The sequence below is a fragment of the Myxine glutinosa genome, chromosome 10 (assembly GCF_964187855.1).
Source record: "Myxine glutinosa chromosome 10, kmMyxGlut1.1, whole genome shotgun sequence".
NCBI lineage: Eukaryota > Metazoa > Chordata > Myxini > Myxiniformes > Myxinidae > Myxine > Myxine glutinosa.
This window is the reverse complement of record NC_136270.1, coordinates 95127575-95148309: the sequence shown is the minus strand read 5'-3', so window position 1 is coordinate 95148309 and position 20735 is coordinate 95127575. Positions and strand designations below refer to the sequence as shown.

The 20735-nt window shown below is 46.6% G+C and overlaps 1 protein-coding gene across 2 annotated transcripts in view; it reads right to left on the bottom strand.

Annotated features, from left to right (window-relative positions):
* Positions 1–20735, bottom strand: part of LOC137433945 (polypeptide N-acetylgalactosaminyltransferase 4) — a 123163-nt gene that overhangs the window by 44777 nt on the left and 57651 nt on the right. The window contains exons 8-10 of one of the 2 annotated variants that reach the window (XR_013624780.1): positions 13479–13684; positions 6076–6252; positions 4315–4446 (exon numbers count right to left, since the gene is read on the bottom strand). Coding sequence is in view for 1 of the 2 variants with exons in the window: in XM_068126455.2 (XP_067982556.1) it covers positions 4315–4446; positions 6076–6252 (309 nt within the window). In the remaining variant the exon portion in view is untranslated. The remainder of the gene's footprint in view (positions 1–4314; positions 4447–6075; positions 6253–13478; positions 13685–20735) is intronic. The other variant, XM_068126455.2, reaches the window with a different exon arrangement.

Below are 20735 nucleotides of genomic sequence, written 5' to 3'. Positions count from 1 at the left end.
CTCGGTTCTCAAAAATGGGTGTATTTAATTCAGGATATTGTAGATGATTACAACAATACAGTTCATTCATCAACAAAATCAAAACCATCGGAAACATTTACAAAATTAGAATATGAAAAGGAGATTAATTTGAGAAAGCCCAAGTTTAAAGTTGGTGATATTGTAAGGATATACAAATGGAAAAGTCATTTTGAGAAAGGTTATACACAAAAATGGACTCGTGAATTATTTAAAATCATTGATGTAATGGATACAGCTCCTTGGACCTACAAATTATATGATTTAAATGGAGAAGAAATCTTGGGTTCATTTTACTCGCAAGAATTACAAAAAACACAAGTAAGCAGATAATACCCTTGAAAATAATAAATAAATAAATAAAATGTAATGGGGATACGTTTTTAAATCTGTGAACCCCAAACACAGAATCCCTCAACTTTTCAGTTGGGGCTTAACTTTTGTGTGTGTATAATGGGGATACGTTTTTAAACCTGTGAACCCCAAACACAGAATCCCTCAACTTTTTAGTTGGGGCTTAACTTTTGTGTGTGTATAATGGGGATACGTTTTTAAATCTGTGAACCCCAAACACAGAATCCCTCAACTTTTCAGTTGGGGCTTAACTTTTGTGTGTGTGTATGTGTGAGTGAGTCATAATAATATACAAACCCTAACCCAACCCCATCCCTAACCCAACCCCATCCCTAACCCAAACCCATCCCTAACCCAACCCATCCCTAACCCAACCCCATCCCTAACCCAACCCCATCCCCAACCCAACCCCATCCCTAACCCAACCCCATCCCTAACCCAACCCCATCCCTAACCCAACCCCATCCCCAACCCAACCCCATCCCTAACCCAACCCCATCCCTAACCCAACCCCATCCCTAACCCAACCCCATCCCTAACCCAACCCCATCCCTAACCCAACCCCATCCCTAACCCAACCCCATCCCTAACCCAACCCCAACCCTAACCCTCACATTCAAAATCCCAACCCTAACCCAACCCCATCCCTAACCCAATCCCAACCCTAACCCTCACATTCAAAATCCCAACCCTAACCCAACCCCATCCCTAACCCAACTCCATCCCTAACCCAACCTAATCCCTAACCCTCACATTCAAAATCCCAACCCTAACCCAACCCCATCCCTAACCCAACTCCATCCCTAACCCAACCTAATCCCTAACCCTCACATTCAAAATCCCACCCTAACCCTAACATAATCTTTTTTTTTCTTCTTTTTTAAAAATACGTATTTCTTTTTTTTTCTTCTTTTTTTAAATACGTATTTCATTTTTATTTTTTTTCCTCTTCCTCCAATTCTGTCTTTCAAGGCTTTCAAGTTTGAAGAAGTAGAAATGGGAAGAAAGAATTTTCCAGCATTTTCTTCCTCGAACTTTCTTGATATTGCTTAAATCAAGCGTCATTAAACAAAGAACATTGTTCATTGCTTTAGAATGCAAAGAGTCTCCAAGATGTACCCCACAGGTAGAGTCTCCAAAATAAAACCAACTTTCCAAGTTCCCAAGGTATAACCACAATCCTGTTGAGTCTCCAAGATAGGTATCACATTCCGAGTTATCAAAACAAAACCCCCATTCAGAGTCTCCAAAACGAAACCAGTTTTCAAAGTCTCCAAGGTAAAACTCTTTTCCTAATTTTATGAAATTTAGTGAGTCTCCAAGGTAGGCTCCACAGTTAGAACCATCTAGGCAGACCTCATAATTTGTTTTTCCCAAATTTAGTGAGTCTCCAAGGTAGGCTCCACAGTTAGAACCATCTAGGCAGACCTCATAATTAGTTTTTCCCAAATTTAGTGAGTCTCCAAGGTAGGCTCCACAGTTAGAACCATCTAGGCAGACCTCATAATTTGTTTTTCCCAAATTTAGTGAGTCTCCAAGGTAGGCTCCACAGTTAGAACCATCTAGGCAAACCTCATAATTTGTTTTTCCCAAATTTAGTGAGTCTCCAAGGTAGGCTCCACAGTTAGAACCATCTAGGCAAACCTCATAATTTGTTTTTCCCAAATTTAGTGAGTCTCCAAGGTAGGCTCCACAGTTAGAACCATCTAGGCAGACCTCATAATTTGTTTTTCCCAAATTTAGTGAGTCTCCAAGGTAGGCTCCACAGTTAGAACCATCTAGGCAGACCTCATAATTTGTTTTTCCCAAATTTAGTGAGTCTCCAAGGTAGGCTCCACAGTTAGAACCATCTAGGCAGACCTCATAATTAGTTTTTCCCAAATTTAGTGAGTCTCCAAGGTAGGCTCCACAGTTAGAACCATCTAGGCAAACCTCATAATTTGTTTTTCCCAAATTTAGTGAGTCTCCAAGGTAGGCTCCACAGTTAGAACCATCTAGGCAGACCTCATAATTTGTTTTTCCCAAATTTAGTGAGTCTCCAAGGTATAACTCTTTGGCTGGGTCATCAAGGTAGAACTCGTTCAGTGGGTTTTGTTTTGATAACTCACAATAAGTATCATCATGGTAGAACTCTTTTTCAGGATTTTGTGGATCTCCAAGGTATAACTCTTTGGCTGGGTCATCAAGGTAGAACTCGTTCTGTGGGTCTTGGTTGTTCAAAAGATCTTCAAACAAAAAAATAACTTTATCCCAAGTTGTGTTAAAAGTAGAATTTTCATTTCGTAGCTCAGATACAATTTCCTCCATCGACAAGAGGTTCGAGTCCAGTTCATCAATCTGAAGGTTGAGCGCTACACAGGTAGTAGGACTCCAAGGAATAGCAAAGTTATCCCATTCCATTTCGGCATAGGAGTCCATTCTCAAGTGAAGCAGAAAGCGTGTTTGAAAAAGCCTGTGTGGTCGGTGCCTTTTATAAGAAGGGCTGGGTGTGTGTCATTTCCTGTGGAAATTCCCTGGGCGTGTCTTAACTGGAAATGATGTGATGGAAATTCCCTGAAAATGATGTTATGTATTACCTGGAAATGATACAATGCTGAAGAGTTTATAAAGTGGGTGGGACTTAGCAAAAGTGGGCGGGGCGTAGCAAAAAGTGGGCGTGGCTTAACAAAAAGTGGGCGGGGCTTAGTAAAAGATGGGCGTGGCTTACCAAAAAGTGGGCGGGGTTTTTCCAAAAAGTGGACGGAGCTTAACAAAAGGTGGGCAGAGCCTACCAAAAAGTGTGTGGCACTGGAGGCGCTCAAATAAGAACATTGAGGGAGGTTTACCATTTTATCTTAGCTCAGTTAAAATATCTTAATAAAGAACCAAACTCAAACATATTTTTTGTTAATGTATTAGATGGTGAAGAGAGTTGTAGGAGAATTAAATTATTTCCCACGCATAAACAAATATTTGTAGGGTCGTTGTTTGAGTGGGTTATATTCACCAGATGATATTAAGAGTAAAAGGTTAAAAGGTCCATGAGGTCAGAAGGATCACAGGTGTTTAAGTGGTCTAATGAATAAGGATAACATGTCAAAAGGTTAGAAGGTTCGTAAAGAACAGGGTGAGAGAAATATAGGTGTTTAGGGGCAATGAGGGAGGGAAAGAATTAATATGGAAGTGAATGGGTCAATGTTTGAGTGGGTCAAAGATTAATCTGCCAGATGATATGTAGAAGAAGGATGATAGGTCTATAAGAGAAAACAAATATTTGTTTATGCGTGGTCTAATGAACAACATTAAGGATAGGTACTACAGACAAAAGGTTCATAAAGATGAGGGTGGGAGAAATAGAGGTGTTTATGATTTTTGAAAAAGACAAGGGGGTAAATGACATTAGATAGGGATTTCCCATGTTAAACGGAGGTGTCCCAGAAGCAACATTATTACACTACTTGTGTTGCTATATAAAATGCCAGGAATTGCTATATAAACAATGGAGAGCTGAGTCTGCCAGTGCCACCAGCGAAGTAGACCAGCGTTTTTAAATGGAGCGACATTATCTTATTTTTATCTTATCGACAAACGGTTATCGACAAACCACATGTCACGGACTGCTTTATAAACATTTCAAATTTCAAATTTCAAAAATAATTTCAAAAATATATTTGAATAAACATTTCAAATAAACATACCACCATTGATGCATACATTGCCACCATTGATGCATACACATTCCTTCAAGGTGAACAACACATCCGCAGATGGCGCAGACCCATCGGCCGATGGGTCTGCATTGTCATTTCTCGTGCATCCACAGATGGGTCAGACCCATCGGCCGATGGGACCGATCCACAGATGGGTTCCAACATATACAATGAAAAGTAGTTTTTATGCGGGTGGTTGTAATGAGGTAAAAAAAAAAAAAAAAGAAGTTTTTGGCAGTAATAGGAGACTCACCGCACCATGCCAACCAGACCTATCCTGGGGCACATGCAAGTCTGGGTAGATGTTCTGTAGGTACCAGCTGAAGGTGTGGCAGGAAAGGTGCTCACGCAGGGTCTTACGGGATGACAGATCACCTACACGCTCCTGGCAAAGTTAAGTTCAATACATCAGAACCATTCAACAATACTGAACTTAACCTGAACACAAATAATCCTTTACCTCGCATGTTAAAACCTGAAATTAATACTGCTGTACCCCCTTTCCAGCATCCTTCCACTTCTCAGTTTACGATTATAAACAAAATATAATATTTCGGCCTATCAAATTCCAACTTGTGTAACACTATAATCTGTACCTTACATGGTATCTGTGTTACAACCCTGTCAATATCTTGTTCTGTGGAAGGGGATGTGGTGGGGGGTGGAGGAGGATACACAGCTAGAACATGGTAAGAATAGTATGGACCATGTGAATAAAGTAGCTTAGATTTACGTCTTTGTTCGGGGAATTGCCAGAGGTAAGTCATATTGTAAAATGTGTCGAGATTGTGGTGAGTGTAAACGTTAAAGCAGAATAGGATAAGATCGTATGGTGCAAAACCTTCTGTTAAGACAAGGCCAGGTAGAGGACTTGGGCACAAACGAACAAAGAGAGCACTTCACAGATTTAAAAGGGACCATCACAAGCTGTTTGGGCAGTGGGCTGCAAGCCATGGCGGTGAAGTGAGCTGTAGAGTCCCAAAAGAATAATCCCAACAAGAAATTTTGAACACAGAGAGAGTATGATAATTATTTGACCAGGGTAGCAGCCAAATGCATGGCCAACTCTTTCCGAGGACGGCATATGATAATTAACTTCATCAATGCGGATATAAAATCTGCCTCAACTATGAAATATGGAGTGCTTCTTGATACAGTGCCTTCTGCTGGTAAAACCAAAATGTTTCGTTGAATACAATTTGAGAACACTGCCAATTAACTATCCTACTTACCAAAGACAAAATGAACACTCCAATCATTACATATCTCGATGAAACAATGTTCCATCGTTTATTAATGTCCAGTATTAAATAGCACACATGATTGATGCTACATAATGTGTCAGATTTCAGGAGATAAATGATTGATAATATGCTGTTCCAATATTAAGGAGGTGTACAATGTGCAAAAAAAGCAAGAGTTGCACTTACTACCAGCAATGAAGGTACTTTCAAGGTTTGACAGTGTTTACATCATCATCTGTATTTTTTAATTTATTTCAGTATGTTGTAAATAAAGCCTGGTGTTGGCTTAGCGGTTAGGGTGCCGGCTTGGGATCCTAGGATCCTGGGTTCGAATCCCGGTCGATCGCTGAATTAACACCAGGGGGGTTGACTCAGCCTGTCATCCTTCCGAGGTCGGCAAATTGAGCACCCGTTCACTGGTAATTCCCTGTGTGTCGCAAGAGGCGACTAACAGGGTTGGCGGCAGGAAGGGCATCCGGCCATAAAACATTGCTTCAAAAAGGGGACCACGGTGCCCGAAAAAGGCCAACCCCTGCTCTGCGGGGAAAAATGGCCTCTAAAGGTGTTTCATTCCATTTCAATACGAAGGAGGTGTGCGATAAGCATAGTTATATTAGTCGTTTTTCCATTTGATGTATACGAAGTACATTTTGGGTTCCACATACAACTACTGAAGATGGAAAACATTTGGTAATAAGTATGGTAAAGTTTGCTTGACATAATTAAAGGAAATAAAGAAGCAAAGGAAGAATGCAGCACATGTCGGCTACCTTGCGTGCAGGTGGATTACGATTGTAGAAGTGCTGCTTGTATTCATCCATCCAAACCTCGGCAGCACGCACTGTATTCTGCAGGAAGCGCGGGCGTGCATACGGTGCCTTCTTGGGGAACACGTGTCCCACGTGTGAGCAAGGCAGGATTTCAAGAGAACCACCACACTGCCACACCTGATACAGGAGGATGAAACAACAATAAAGAAAATCAGTTGATGAAGTTTATTAAGCTTATGGTTTACGGGGTGAAATATTAAATGTTTCGAACACCCTTCAGTTCATTGCACATGAACGCAATTGGTGGTGCACCTTTATAAAGCACCAAATAAAGTTTGGAAAGCTATGCGGTGTTTTCTACACCTCATCGCAACCACCTTATATACATACACACACACAAACCAATTCTTAACAAATTTAGCTATACCATAAGCTATACCTTAGATCACCAATATAAAAAATAAAGAAAAATGAATAAACTTTAAGAATACATTTATGAACTCAAGGAAGCTCACCTCCTCTCTCAAATGCATGATACAACAAGTAGGAGAAAGAGCAGCAAAGGATTGCAGTCCCACACAAGGACATGTTTTATGTGGTGTTATAGTATGTATTTTATAGACATACTCGCATTCTAATCTATAAACATATTTCCAAATGTTTGTGTGTTTGTACGGTATTCTTTCATGGCCAAACCGCAGCACCTGGAGGCCGCAAACTTTGGCTGGCTGTGTGACCCCGGCAGCTGTGTGATCCCTCTGAATGGTGGCAACGCGACTCCCCTTCCCCTCCGGATTAGAATGCCTTCCTCCTTCTCCCTTCCCTTCCCTAGTCCCAACAATGTTGTGGATGAATGGAAGAATGAATGATGAGATGAGTGAATATAATTTGAACCTAAGAATTTGAACCAATTATTTATTATTGTTGAAGGCCCGGGTACCCAGGAGAGGATCTGGAATGGAAGTACCAGAGACCACATGGTATGGGGTGCCACAGAGGACACCCAATGATTCTTATGGAGAGTGATAATACTCAGGAGTTTACAGTGCCACATTGTAGAGCAGGCAAGAAACCTGCAGAAGAGGCCATACTGCCCAGCAACCACATTGTTCTGGAGCACATGTAAGCAAAACAGAATGTGAGGTCAAACTTCACGAATGGTACCATCATGTGGAGTAGTGGGTGCAATTGGTCAGAATCACAATCTAAAGGGGGATGTAAAGGTAAAGTGAAGCAGATGATATACAAAATGTTAGGTTAGAGTAGAAATGCTTCCCCTTCGCACCATTTGACGTCTTTGGGCATTGGAGAGAACAGGAGTAGAGCAATTGGTGTTTGTGAGGGCCCATTGAGGCCGAAATGAGTAGTAACGAATGGATATGTACACTCCTATCGAACCACTCCACTAGTGAGCCAGGTGAGGTCACACCACTCAACCCTTTTAGACCCTGCACATGCCTGGGCGTCCTCTCGGGAAGGGGATAGTTAGAGGTATAATTAAAGGGATTAATGGGGCAGATAAGAGCCTGGTGTTGGCTTAGCGGTTAGGGTGCCGGCTTGGGATCCTAGGATCCTGGGTTCGAATCCCGGTCGATCGCTAAATTAACACCAGGGGGGTTCACTCAGCCTGTCATCCTTCCGAGGTCGGCAAATTGAGTACCAGCTTGCTGGGATGAATGAACACGGTGTGTACCCCGGTTTAGAATAGGTACACCGTATCCCTGCGCATCGTAAGAGGCGATTCAGGGTTGGCGTCAGGAAGGGCATCCGGCCATAAAAAAAACATTGCCTCAAACAGGGAACCATGATTGTCATGGGGCCCGCAAGGCTAACCCCCGCTCTAGCGGGGAAAATGGCCTTAAAACTATCATTCATTCATTCATTCAATGGGGCAGATAAGGACTAGTTAGAATAGGGTGAAGCCAGCCATCCTGCCTTTTACTGCTGTCTGCATGTAAAACACTTAACTTCCTGCCTGTCAGACGGTCAACACGATCAGTTATTGTGCCAGCTATGTGGGCTGATTGGCAACGTACTGGTGGAGCTGCCGGGAGGGAGGTTAACTTCGAACTTCTGGAATAAAGACATATGATTCCCCTACTTCAAGCCATTACCCCCCTAAGAGTCATTCTCCATCCCTTTTGGAAATCATTAATTTAGAATTATTGGCATAAAGTTTAAGTGCAGTGCTTAATCTGAGAACGTATTAAAAAGTTTCTCAACACAGACTCGGGAATGAATGGGCATTTTCATGTAATGTTTGCAGGCTAGAGTAGGGGGGGGGAGTTGTGCTTATGATAAATAGTCAACCACACATGGTCTTTAACCCAGACTCGGGATTGTTACATATTTAGTTTGGGGGCTCACTTTGCAATCGCTATTTCAAAGTACATGTCAGCATAAGCATAATTTCTGAAATTAAAGAGGCAGTGTCAAGTATGTTGAGTGAACTCTTTTCTTCCAAAGCAAATGTGTTCTAAGGCCTTATCCTCCTTTTCCTTACACTCCGACATCCCCAGTGTATAATCTGTATATTTGTGTTTTCCCACACACTGCAACAAGAACGTGGCAAGGATAAGAGATGGTGTCACTCGCCGACAACGTCAGAAAAATCAGAAAATTACCAGCCCCACAAGCCAATCAGCACAGACACGTGATTCTCGCACGATATCTATGGGTGATTGCCATGTGTGGTAAATCTGGTCTCATGAAATACTATGAAAGAGGACGAGAGATGGCGCTCACTGTCTATCTGTCTGTCTGTCTGGTGGCTGCACGATCACTCTGGCTGGTTCTGCGGCCTCTCGCTTTGCAGTTCCACGCAGCTTTTTGTCTCGCATCGTGCTGCAGACAGGTTCTATTCAATCCTCTCTAATCTCTATCGAATCAATCTCCCACTGAGTGTCATGTGCTTTTCCCCACTTGAGCGAGCAAGTTGAGTATTTAAGCAGTCAAGGAACCATGAGTATTAAAAAAAAAAATTAAATTGTTTCAGTTTGATTTACCATGTGTGCCGTCCTGTTCTCTCTCCCTTTTTCCCGCCCCATTTTGTGAATAAACCCTCGTTAATGAGAACCACTTTTTTGGTCATGGGGAAGGAACTCGATAGCGCATATAGAATTGGGGATTATCTTGTTAACGGCAGTTTGGATTCACGCATCCATTAGTAGACCACCTACAAAGCTCTGCTCAGCTATTCTTGCCAGACGGTTTTCACCAGCAGTCGTCGTGCGGTTTTAACTGCCCAAACGCACGCAAATTATGGAGACCTCCTGTGTCACTACCCACCCCATGGGCATGTTTGGCCATTGAAGGCCTGTAACCATTACATTTTATATCAAGATAAAGTTTCTCACCCATAATTGGAGGGAACAACTAATCAGCTGTCAAGTAATCAATTACCCCGGGTAGATATAGATAGATAGATAGATAGATATATATATATATATATATATATATATATATATATATATATATATAGTAATACCCCGGCCTACGTCATTAATTGGTTCCATAAGCCGTGACGTAACTCGTTTTTGACGTAAACCGGGCGTAATGCCTTAAAAATGCCTTAAAATGAAGTCAAACACCGTAAAACTCGAGTAAATAACTCGCGAAAGTATATAACTATCGCTAAACCATAAAGAACACTAAAAACACATTTCAGTCATATTTTTTAATGAGTAATGAACACAATTAATAAATGAATTTGTAAAGAATAATAAATAAAATTAATAAGTATGTTATTCACCTTAAACATGGCGTCTCTTCTGAACACAAACACACATTTTAGCAGTCTTATCCGGCGGCGCTTTTTCAGTGACGTATGCGAGATTACGTTCCCCATCATGAATGATGGTCGATACCATCGACCGTGGCAGCCCTAAGGCATAGACCTTATCTTGAATCGGTAAATATCAACAGAGGGCGCTCCACCACAAAGCATGATAGGATCGAAAAGGGGGCAAAGGTAAACACGAACCCAGAAGAGGAAGCGTCTGTCTACGATCGACGCTGTGTTTACGGAAAGGAAGATGGCTAATGTGAAAGAAATTCAGCGGTTTTTTGGCATTAAAATCCAGCGATTTAAATAAATATTTGAGGGAAAGGGGGGTTCCCATTGGAGAAGAGAAACAACCTGCTTATGCAAGAACAGTTCCTGAATGTTGAAACCTCGATCGGCCATACAAATATCGCCGGGCTGGAACTTGTCTACAATGTTCGTCATCTTTACAATTTTTTTGTCCGACGTGTTTCCTCCTGTAGGTTTGGAAATGTATGAAATTGTTCCGCTAGGTGTAATACCAACAAGGCACTTGAGAGTAGGTCTTGACTTATATTGGCTGTACACTTGCGAACAAAACTTGGGAGACGGTGCTTTGTCCTAATCCAAAGCGAAATACGAGGTCCTCCTCGCGAAGATTAAGCCGAAGCTTCATGAGTGTCATGAGTAGTTGATCCTCGAAAGATTGAGATCGCTTAACTCCGAGTTTTGTAGTATTGTTTATTTGCCAGGTCTTGTCTTCCATTGATAATTTCCCCTTATAATAATGAAGGTTCTGTGCATGAGGGGATACTTCTGCTAATAACCACTTAAACAGGTCATAACTAGGTAAACCTGTATAAAGTTTCACAAGTTCATCACAGTTTGCTATGTCCGAAACAGCAAGCTTCTTGTTACATACTGCAATGGCGGCTTTCAGTTTTGCGACGGTGTCCTTGGCTTGCAAATACTGGCTCATGAGCTGATCACAGTTCACAGTTAATTTGTTAATTTGTCACAGTAAAAAAGTCCTAAAGGTAGTTTAAAGTGGTAAGGCTCACGTAGTGTGTCAATGTAAACAAGCAGTCTGTCAAAGTGACAGCGACCGCCGGCGGCGCTATTGCCCCTTTCCGATCCCATGACGCATTGCGGTTCCGATTCGCGATAAGGTCTATGCGCTATCACCGACACGTTTTCATCTTTTTCATACCTTTTAATCAGATTTAACTTATCTTCCATCGTAACCACATTACGCTTGGAAACACGAGCACTATCCTTCTTAGGACCCATGGCTAACACAGACACAGTAAAGGAATATTGTACGTCGCCTCTGTTTTGAATGACAACCAGCAGCTACGCGTACGTACAGTATACTGTACGTACATTTTTTTTACATTTTAATGTGCTTCTTATTGTATTTTAAATTGTTTTTTTAGCTTCTTTTATTGTTAATGTATGTACTATTTTATTTATTTTAAATATATTTTTAAGGAAAAATTATTTTTTTTCACGTCCGTAGGAGTGACGTAAAGTCGCACATAATGACGTTCACCGAACTGAAATTTACTCCAGAAGAGTGGCATAAAGTCGGATTTGATGTAGGCCGAAATGGCGTAAAACGGGGTATGACTGTATATATATTGTTGTGGATCCGGGGTCGGCGCTCCCGTTACCAAGGGGGGGTTAATCCCCTTGTCCTTTTAAGCTGGCCGTCCTCCCGGTCCTGGAAATTATAACGCTCCTTTGCGGGGTTGAGATTTGCCAGGGTGATTGGTCAGGGTAATCTCCCAAATACCTGAGCCAATCTCTCTGCAAAGCAGGGAGATAATTCCCGCTCGAACCATGGACAAGATGGAATTTGCCGAGCAGTTTATCAATCCGCGATTCGAGCCGTTAGCAATAAGACTAACCCGATTCCGAGCGATTGGCCAAATCGTGCCACGTATATCAATTGGGGACAGGACGAAAGTGATCAGATGAGAAGAAACCAAGGGGTAAAGAAAGAACAAATATGGTTTGAAATAGAAAGAAACAGAACAAATTTGTTTGAAAGAACAAATAGAAAGAACAAAATCATACAGTAATGATTAAGGAGGAAACGAAAGGGCAAGAACATACAAGAGAGGAAATAAAAGGACACAGGGCAAGCTTACACAGTCTTAATTAACACGCCCAGGACAGAACAAACACACTTACACGAAAGGATGGAATGGCAGGGATGGTGGGAAGGAAGAGAAGGGTCCAGGCAGATGGTAGGCGTCGAGGTCTGGCTCCAACCTCGCGCTCCGGTCCATGCTCCGAGTTCGAGGAGAAACCCGGCAACCAGCTCCGCGTGTCGTTGAACGCGACCGGACAATTATATACAGCGGGGGGAAAGCTGGGATCCTTCGCGTACGTAATAGCTGGATGGTCGTGCTAGCGAACCCTCTCCAACCCTTCTTTTGCGGCACGCGCCTCCAACAAGTTCATGAACACCACCAAGGCCTTCTTCACAATTCTCTCCTGCTTGATCGTCTGGGGCTCCTCTCTCCTTCTCCCTGAAGTAGTCCGCCGCGGCGCTTATATTGGGCGTGTGCGTATCAAGCCACCTACCTTTTGGAAACGCCCACCGGTGAGCTCGCCTCGGCCTTGGTTGGTCACGAGGGCTCACCGGTCCCGCCCCTTGATGAGGCGTTGACAGGGCCACACCTTGGCCCTGGCGCTTGGCTGACTCCTCCCCCTTCTTTTCCACGATGACTGCGTGCGTAATGGTGTCGCACGGGTCAGAAAACCAATCGCACTGATGTTGAGGGAGCTGTAGGGCCTATCCTTATTTTATTAATGCAACGTAGATTCAAACTATTGGGAACAGAGCCTTACCTGAAACACATACTAATGAAATAACTGAGGTCCTATGGTGTCCTACGTGTTGCAAAATGGACTAGCTAGGGTGCTATCTTTTAACATTAGAAGAGGGGATATTTACAGGGGATTATTTATAAGGGATTATTATTTACAAATTGGAGGGTTCTAAAAACTGCAACACAGCACCCTCGTTTCCTCCAGGCTCGTCCCAGGCCGAAAAAACATTAACTTAATGTGACACTTAGGTGTGGTAACCCTCTACTATTAACTTCACTCTGAGTGTGACATTTTAAAAACAATTAAGTATGTCCCGCCTGCTGCGAAGCATTCTATCTAACTGACTCACACCCACAGAATAACCGAATTGCGGAATTAATTTTGAAACTACACTGACGGTGGGGAGCATGTTATTTACAAAGACACTACTTGGTATTTACAACGCGAACCCAGGACCTGCCATTTGGGAGACAAAAAGATTTTTTGAAAAGAGGAAGAGTCATGCACTGCACTGCACTGATACACCATAAGCACCAATAAACAAAAAGCACCAATAAACAAAAAGCACCAAAAGCACCACAGTCAGCACCATCCAGTGCACAAAACACACATTTGTTAAAGATAACCAATGGCGTCTTCTTGCTTCTCTGCTCTGCTGGGCCGATGCTCCTTGATGTTCTTGTTCGTGCTTGCTGCCTATTTAAAAATAAAAGGGCACAACCCGCGTCCACTTTTTAAAATTACGGCCAGCAGGGGCCGACTAGGGTGGTCCACCTGCATGGCTTAGGTGCCACCTCACCGTGGTCCGCAAGCAAGATTTCGCTGGCCACAATGGCCGGTCTCCAGCAGAGGTGCCAGGCCCCAAAGTGTGGGGTCCATAAGTGTGGTGCTCGGCCACAGAGATGTGGTCCATATGGTGGTAGGCCACAAGACGTGTGGTCCATAAGTTGGTGTACCGGTCCAGGCAGGCAGGCAGCGGAGGTGCTGGCACACAACTGCGACTACCTGCGCACTCCCCCCGGGCCCAAATTGAACAAATCCGTGAGTGGGGGAAGGAGGACAAGCAAGCAGCGGGGCAAGATCGCAAGGGTACACATCAAACAAGGTAATGCAGACAGGAAGGGCGCTGGAGAGCGAGCGGAGAAAGCTCGTCCCTAGCATACGTCCCCGTCCCCCCCTGTCACCTAACCTACCCTTGCCCCTACCCCGTATTTACACAATTTACAAATCCGTCGCTAACGTCCTGTCTTCCCCATATCTCCGCTAATCCAAATTCGTCATCAATCCCTCTAAACCAAATTTGCCATCAATCCCAATTCCTCATCAATCCCTCCTAAGGAGGAAGATATGGAATATAAACAATGTCCACCCACGTCGTGATGCGTCTTACACCCCAGACATTTGCACAAACCGGTGTGGAGTCTTATCACCTCAGGTGAGTGGATGCGGATGGTGCGAAGAGATTTTCAATCCTAACTACTTCCTAAATGACTTTAACACACTGTACACTAACCGGGGACTTTTCCTTGCCAACCATTGGCCATCATTACACTATGTGGGTCTAAGAACTGAACTCCCATTGAACATACTGTGGTGCTCTCCAATTTGGGGTCTCACTCCCCCGATTCTGCACCCTGTGCCCTCGCACAATTTTAGGGCTGGGTCGTGTGGCTCCCCTAACAGGTCTACTTACCTGCGCACCTCCGCCACTGCACGTTGCCACCCGAGCTTACCTGCTCCTCACCCTAACCTACCTTGGGGAAGGCACTCTGGCTCTCTCCCCATCTATGCCCCCTCTGGCATCGGGCTACCCGGGTCCGTCCCTGGATCCTCAGGCCCCATTGAACACTATTGGCTCCCAGAGCCTACCTGCGGCCTCACCTGGCTGACAGACTAACAGTGGCGGAGTGCTCAACCAACCACACCTCTAACAGGCCACACGCCCAGCCATTCCATTTCGCCCACGCACCAATCAAAGCAGTCCTCTGCTACTTTCACACCACAGATGCCAATAAAAAAAAAAAAACCACCTTTAGAGGCCATTTTTCCCCGCAAGCGGGGGTTGGCCTTTTTCAGGAACTGTGGTTGTTGTTGTTTTTCGGTCCCCTTTTTGAAGCAATGTTTTACGGCCGGATGCCCTTCCTGACGCCAACCCTTTTTGCCGACTTTAACGACAAGCAGGGAATTACCAGTGAACTGGTACTCAATTTGCCGACCTCGGAAGGATGACAGGCTGAGTCAACCCCCCTGGCGTTAATTCAGCGATTGACCGGGATTCGAACCCAGGATCCTAGGATCCTAAGCCGGCACCCTAGCCGCTAGCCCAACACCAGGGATACCAATATCCACCACAATTTACCTATCCCCTCTACCTACTCTTAAACTACCCTCCCCGGGTGTCCGTGAAGGGGGTCCATCTTTCCCCCATCCACTCCTTCGCACCACACACTCCACTCCACGTATTCCACCACACTCACTCCACACCCTTCCATTCCATTTACTCCATACATTCCATTCCATTTACTCCATACAACCATTCTCATTCACCTGTATTTCACTTGCACACCTGCTTCCCACACACCTGGTGGCACTTGCACCCTCCTTTCCTCCAGGACCATTCACTCAATACAATGCACAATCACACACACACAATCACACACACACACACACACACACACACACACACACACACACACACACACACACACACACACACACACACACACACACACACACACGCACACACACACCATTTCCGAGCATTGCCTCACAATTCCTCATTTCATGCGCACCACTACGGCTCAGACACACAGCATCTTCTGACTGACTATTTTTTTCTAAGACTCGTGCTCCCCGTCTTCCCTTATACTAAGCACTCCCACGTCATTATCAACCAGCTAATCTACCTACGTCCCCTACTACCTGTACCATGTCACTACTTAAACCTCAAGTCTCCTAAAGTCATTTCTAAGTCCCTAACATTATCCAAACCCTCCCTGGCTTGGTTTTCACCGCCATAACCCCATAAACCTATTGCTCATGTGCCCGGGCATGGATGTGAGGGATGGTAGAGCCACCATCCCCCTACATCGGGCATCTCCCCCCTTATCTCCCCCAGTCCTCTGGCACTACGAGAGCCCCTTTGTTAGAGGCACTGGGTCCCGCCTCGGCAACTAAAGCCGAGGCGATCCACGAGGGCGCCTGCTCGCCAGTGTAAGGTCTTATCCGGTCGGCATGGACGATCCGAGGGAGGGCTCTTGGCCCCATTTTGATCTTAATGACCACGTCACATACTTGCGACAGGACGACCCCCGGGCCTTGCCAGGGAGAGGTGAGATTTGGGCACCTACCCTTCCGCCTCCGGGGATTGAAGAACCAAATCTTCATCCCCGGAGCGTACTGACTCCCCTGGCTCCGGTGGTCGTACCTGCTCTTCATCTTTGCCCCCGCCAGCTGGAGCTGGTAGCGAGCGAAGGCATGTACCCTCTCCATGCCTTCCTCTAAGTGATGTGCATAGCCCTCCCTCGGCGGGATGTTAGTGGTGTCTGGCACGGGACCGCATAGCAAGTCGGCGGGAGCCCACAACTCCCTCCCATACATAAGCAACGCTGGACTGCATGTGGTGGCCCCATGCTGGCTAGATCGGTAGGCCATCAATAAGTACGGGAGATGTTCGTCCCAGTCGTCCTGACGGGTGGTGGTGAACAAGGCCAGTTGTTGGACCAATGTTCGATTGAACCGTTCCACCATCCCGTCAGATTGAAGTCTTAGGGGCGTTGTTCGTGTCTTTCTAATTGACAGGAGTCTGCACATATCTTTTAGTAATTGACTTTAAAAATTTCGACCCTGATCGTGTGTGCAGCTCCTGTGGAATCCCATGCTGATATACAAATCCTTCCACGAAGGCCTGTGCCACCACCCCGGCTTCTTGGTTGGGGAGGGCATAGGCCTCCGGCCACTTTGGTGAAATAGTCCATTACAACGAGGATGTATTAGTTACCTTGGCGGGTGCGGGGTAGTGGACCAAGAATATCCACCGCTACCCGCTCAAGGGGGCCCCCCACCTGGTGTAATTGAAGAGGGGCCCTCATCCTCTGTGCTGGTCCCTTTTTGGCAGTACAGGCGTCGCATCTCCGACACCAGTCCTGTATGTCGCGCCCCATATTTACCCAAAAGAACCTCCGGCGGACCCGAGATGTTGCCTTTGTCCTGCCCAAATGGCCGCCGGAGGCGGATACCATGCACCTGCTGTGATATGGTGTTCTTAAATTTGTCAGGGACTATCACCAGCCAGGAAGTTCTCTCAGAGGGAACCTCCACCCACTTGCGATACAAGATGTTCTCCTTCAATTCCAGAGTCTGCCACTGAGCCCAATATGCCTTGTTGGCGCCCCGAGGGGGGTGACCTCTTCCCCATTAGGTCTTTGTCCCAATCGAACCCATTCGTACACCCATCCCAGGACGGGATCCTCCCCGCTGGGCCGTGCTCCAAGCCAATGTTCCGAATTCTTCATCTGCGGTTAGTGGCAAAATTGGCCCTCTCACCCGGGTTGCACGGATGGCGAGGATAGGGGCAGAATCGCCCAATTGCTCCTCTCCTCGTGTCTCGCACAAAATTTGCAGTTTTCCCCAGACAAGGATGCCGAAGAGTGCATCGGCATTCCCATGGGCCTTCCCGGCCCGATGGGTCACATTAAAATCGTACTGCTGCAACTTTCCAACCACCTTGCAATTTGGCCCTCCAGTTCCTTGAACCGAAGGAGCCATTGAAAGGAGGAATGGTCAGTTCGAACCAAAAATTTCCGCCCGTACAAGTACGGGTGGAAATGGTTCATGGCAGCCAGCATAGCCATAGCCAATAACTCTTTGCGAGTGACGCAATAATTTCGTTCGGGGCCTACTCATGGCCCGACTATAATAAGCGATCACACTCTCCACGCCCTCCTGTGTCTGAGACAAAACTGCGCCCAATCATTCCTGGCTTGCATCCGTGTCCAGAGTAAATGTCCCGTCACTAGTGGGGTAAGCTAGAATGGGTGCAGATGTCAAACACCCCTTCAATGCTAGGAAGGGCCTCTTGGCACTCCCATGTCCAATTAAATCTCGTCCCCTTCTCCGTAAGCCAGTGAAGGGGCCGGGCCAACTCTGCAAATTTCACCACAAAGCGCCGGTCGTAGGAGCAGAGTCCCAAAAATCCCCGCACCTCCTTGATGGTACGTGGTGCGGGCCGGGCCACTCCTCTACCGCTGTAATTTTACCTGGGTCGGTTTTTACCCCCTCGCGACCGATAACGTGACCTAAATAGGCCACCTCTCTTGCAAACAAAGTGCACTTACTTGGACTTAATTTCAGCCCTGCCTGTCTGAGGCACCCAAACACCTGGTCCAAATTAGCTATAGCCTGGGGGAATGTCTTAGCATGTACCAGGACGTCATCCAGGTACACCAGGCAGGACTGCCATGGCATGCCGCCTAGCACATGCTCCATTAATCTCTCAAAGGTGGCGGGGGCGTTACACAAACCAAACGGCATCACAGTGAACTGATACAGCCCCTTACTGTGGAAAATGCCGTTTTCTCCTTCCCTGTCCAGACAGAAGATCATGTGATGTTACCTGCCAATACCCACTCTTGAGGTCCAAGGTTGAGAAACAATTTGAGCCCGCAACGGCATCGAGGGTATCGTCAATTCTTGGCAGGGGATATGAGTCTTTCAGTGTCACATTGTTCAGCTGGCGATAGTCCACACAGAAATGCGTGGTCCATCTTTTTTTTTGACCAGCACAACAGGTGACATCCAAGGACTTCCCGAGGGCTCAATGATACCTGCATTGAGCATCTTGTCTACCTGTTCATCAGCTTCCTCCCTCTTGCTCCAAGGGAGCCGTCGGGCGGGCTGACAAATAGGCCGGGCCTCACCTGTGTGGATCTGATGTTTCACCAGGCCCGTACGTCCAATATCCTCGGAGACAAGGAGAAGATATCAAATGGGATTCAAATAATTCATGGAAGGCCTCCCTCTGGGTACCTCCCAACTCTACGCTACTACGATTTACCATCTCACAAATGGGCTCGGGCCGATTCCTACTATTTATTGAAGGCTCCCCAGGGGCCGGCTTGGCTGGATGTTCTCGTCCTCACTGCCGCGACTTCATTAACTGGGGTGCAGCCAGCTACCTTCGTGCCCCTTACTATAGTGCGTGGTTCTGCACTAATATTAATTACTCGGACGGCCACCACCGGCCCGTCCGTTTTTACGCGGGTGCGGCCACGATTAAACCCGGTATGGACTGCGCTGCCACCGGTTCGACCAGGCTGCAGGACACCTGCCATGTCGGGGGCGAGCTGACCATCGGCGCCGGGCACTATGGCCTCGGCCCTCAGAGGGATGGTCACTGGCCTCAGAAGCCTCCAGCTCCATCCTCTCGGGGTCGTGCTCACCCCCTCCAATGGTAGCTCTTCTACTCCCACCTGCAGGGTCCCCCGGCACAAATCGATTTACAACCGCTGGCAGTCAACAAATCCAACCCTATTAAGCATGGGGTCGCACACTTCCGCCACCCAAACTTCTATCTCCTCTTTGCCGACCCTAACTTGAGGGTTACAAACGACGCCCTATGATCGGAGCCGTTACCCCGGTAGCCAGCTGCAAACTATGATTTTCCAGACGCTGAGGATTTTATCCCAGCCGTCTGCATTCGAATTAAGGATCACAGGGCTGATGATCGTGGCGCTAGCTCCTGTTTCCACTACGGCGTCTACCCCCACGCCGGCAATTTTGCACCGAATTGTCAAGCTACCTGTACCAATTTGGCCACAATAAATGACCTGTCGCGTCAATGAGGGCTCTTCTCCATCCCCTACTGCCGATCACCGCCCTGCACCGCCTAGTTTCCCGGGCCCTGGCCGATAGACCGATATATGTATATATATATATATATATACATATACATATATATACATAGTACATTACATATACATATACATATACATACATATACATATACATATATATATATATATATATAAAACAGTGTGTGTGTGTGTGTGTGTGTGTGTGTGTGTGTGTGTGTGTGTGTGTGTGTAATGTTACCGATAGACTCCTAAACGGAGAGGCTCACGAACTTGATATTTGGCACAAACATGGCCATTGAGCCTGGTACGAACATGGTCGACCTAAAAATTTATTAAAATAATTTTATTTTTTATTTTTTAACCATATTTTTACCTCAGCGCATTTCAGCGAGGAATATAATGACCGGAATGGCAGAGCAGCATGGCTGATTTGCTCAGAGCGATCATGTGATGTTCCAACTTTGCCGCCATAATCTTACAGTTATGCGTTCGCTACGTACAGCGGGGACCTCCCCCTCCCCCCTCCTCCCTACCCCTCCCCTCCCCTTCCCTCCTCCCCCTCCGTCCCACTCCCCTCCCTTCCCCCTCCCTTCCCCCTCCACCCTACCCTCTCCCCTTCCCCCCTACCCTCCCCCTCCCCCATGCCCCTCCCTTTCCCCCCTACCCCTTCGTTTCCACCCAACCCCCTTCCCCCTCCCCTCCCTTTCCCCCCATGCTCCTCCCTTTCCCCCTACCCCTTCCTTTCTGCCCTACCCCTTCCCCACCCCCCCCCTTTCCCCCATGCCCCTCCCTTTCGCCCCTACCCCTTCCTTTCTGCCCCACCCCTTCCCATCCCCCTCCCTCTTCCCCCATGCTCCTCCCTTTCCCCTACCCCTTCCTTTCTGCCCTACCCCTTCCCCACCCCCCTCCCCCTCCCCCCATCCCCCCTCCCCAATCCCCCCTCCCCCACACTCCTCTCCCCCTCCCATCCCTCCCCCTCACCTCCCCCTCCCTCCTCTCCTCCCCCCTCCCCTCCCTCCCTCCTCTTCTTCTCCCCCTCCCCCCTCTCCTCTCCTCTCCTCCCCTCCCCCCCATTCCCCTCCGCTCCCCTCCCTCCCATCCCATCCCCCCCTCTTCTCCCCCTCTTCTCCCCTCTCCCCCTCCCCCCCTCTTTTCCCCTCTCCCCCTCCCCCCTCTTCTCCCTCTCCGCTCGCCCCTCCCCC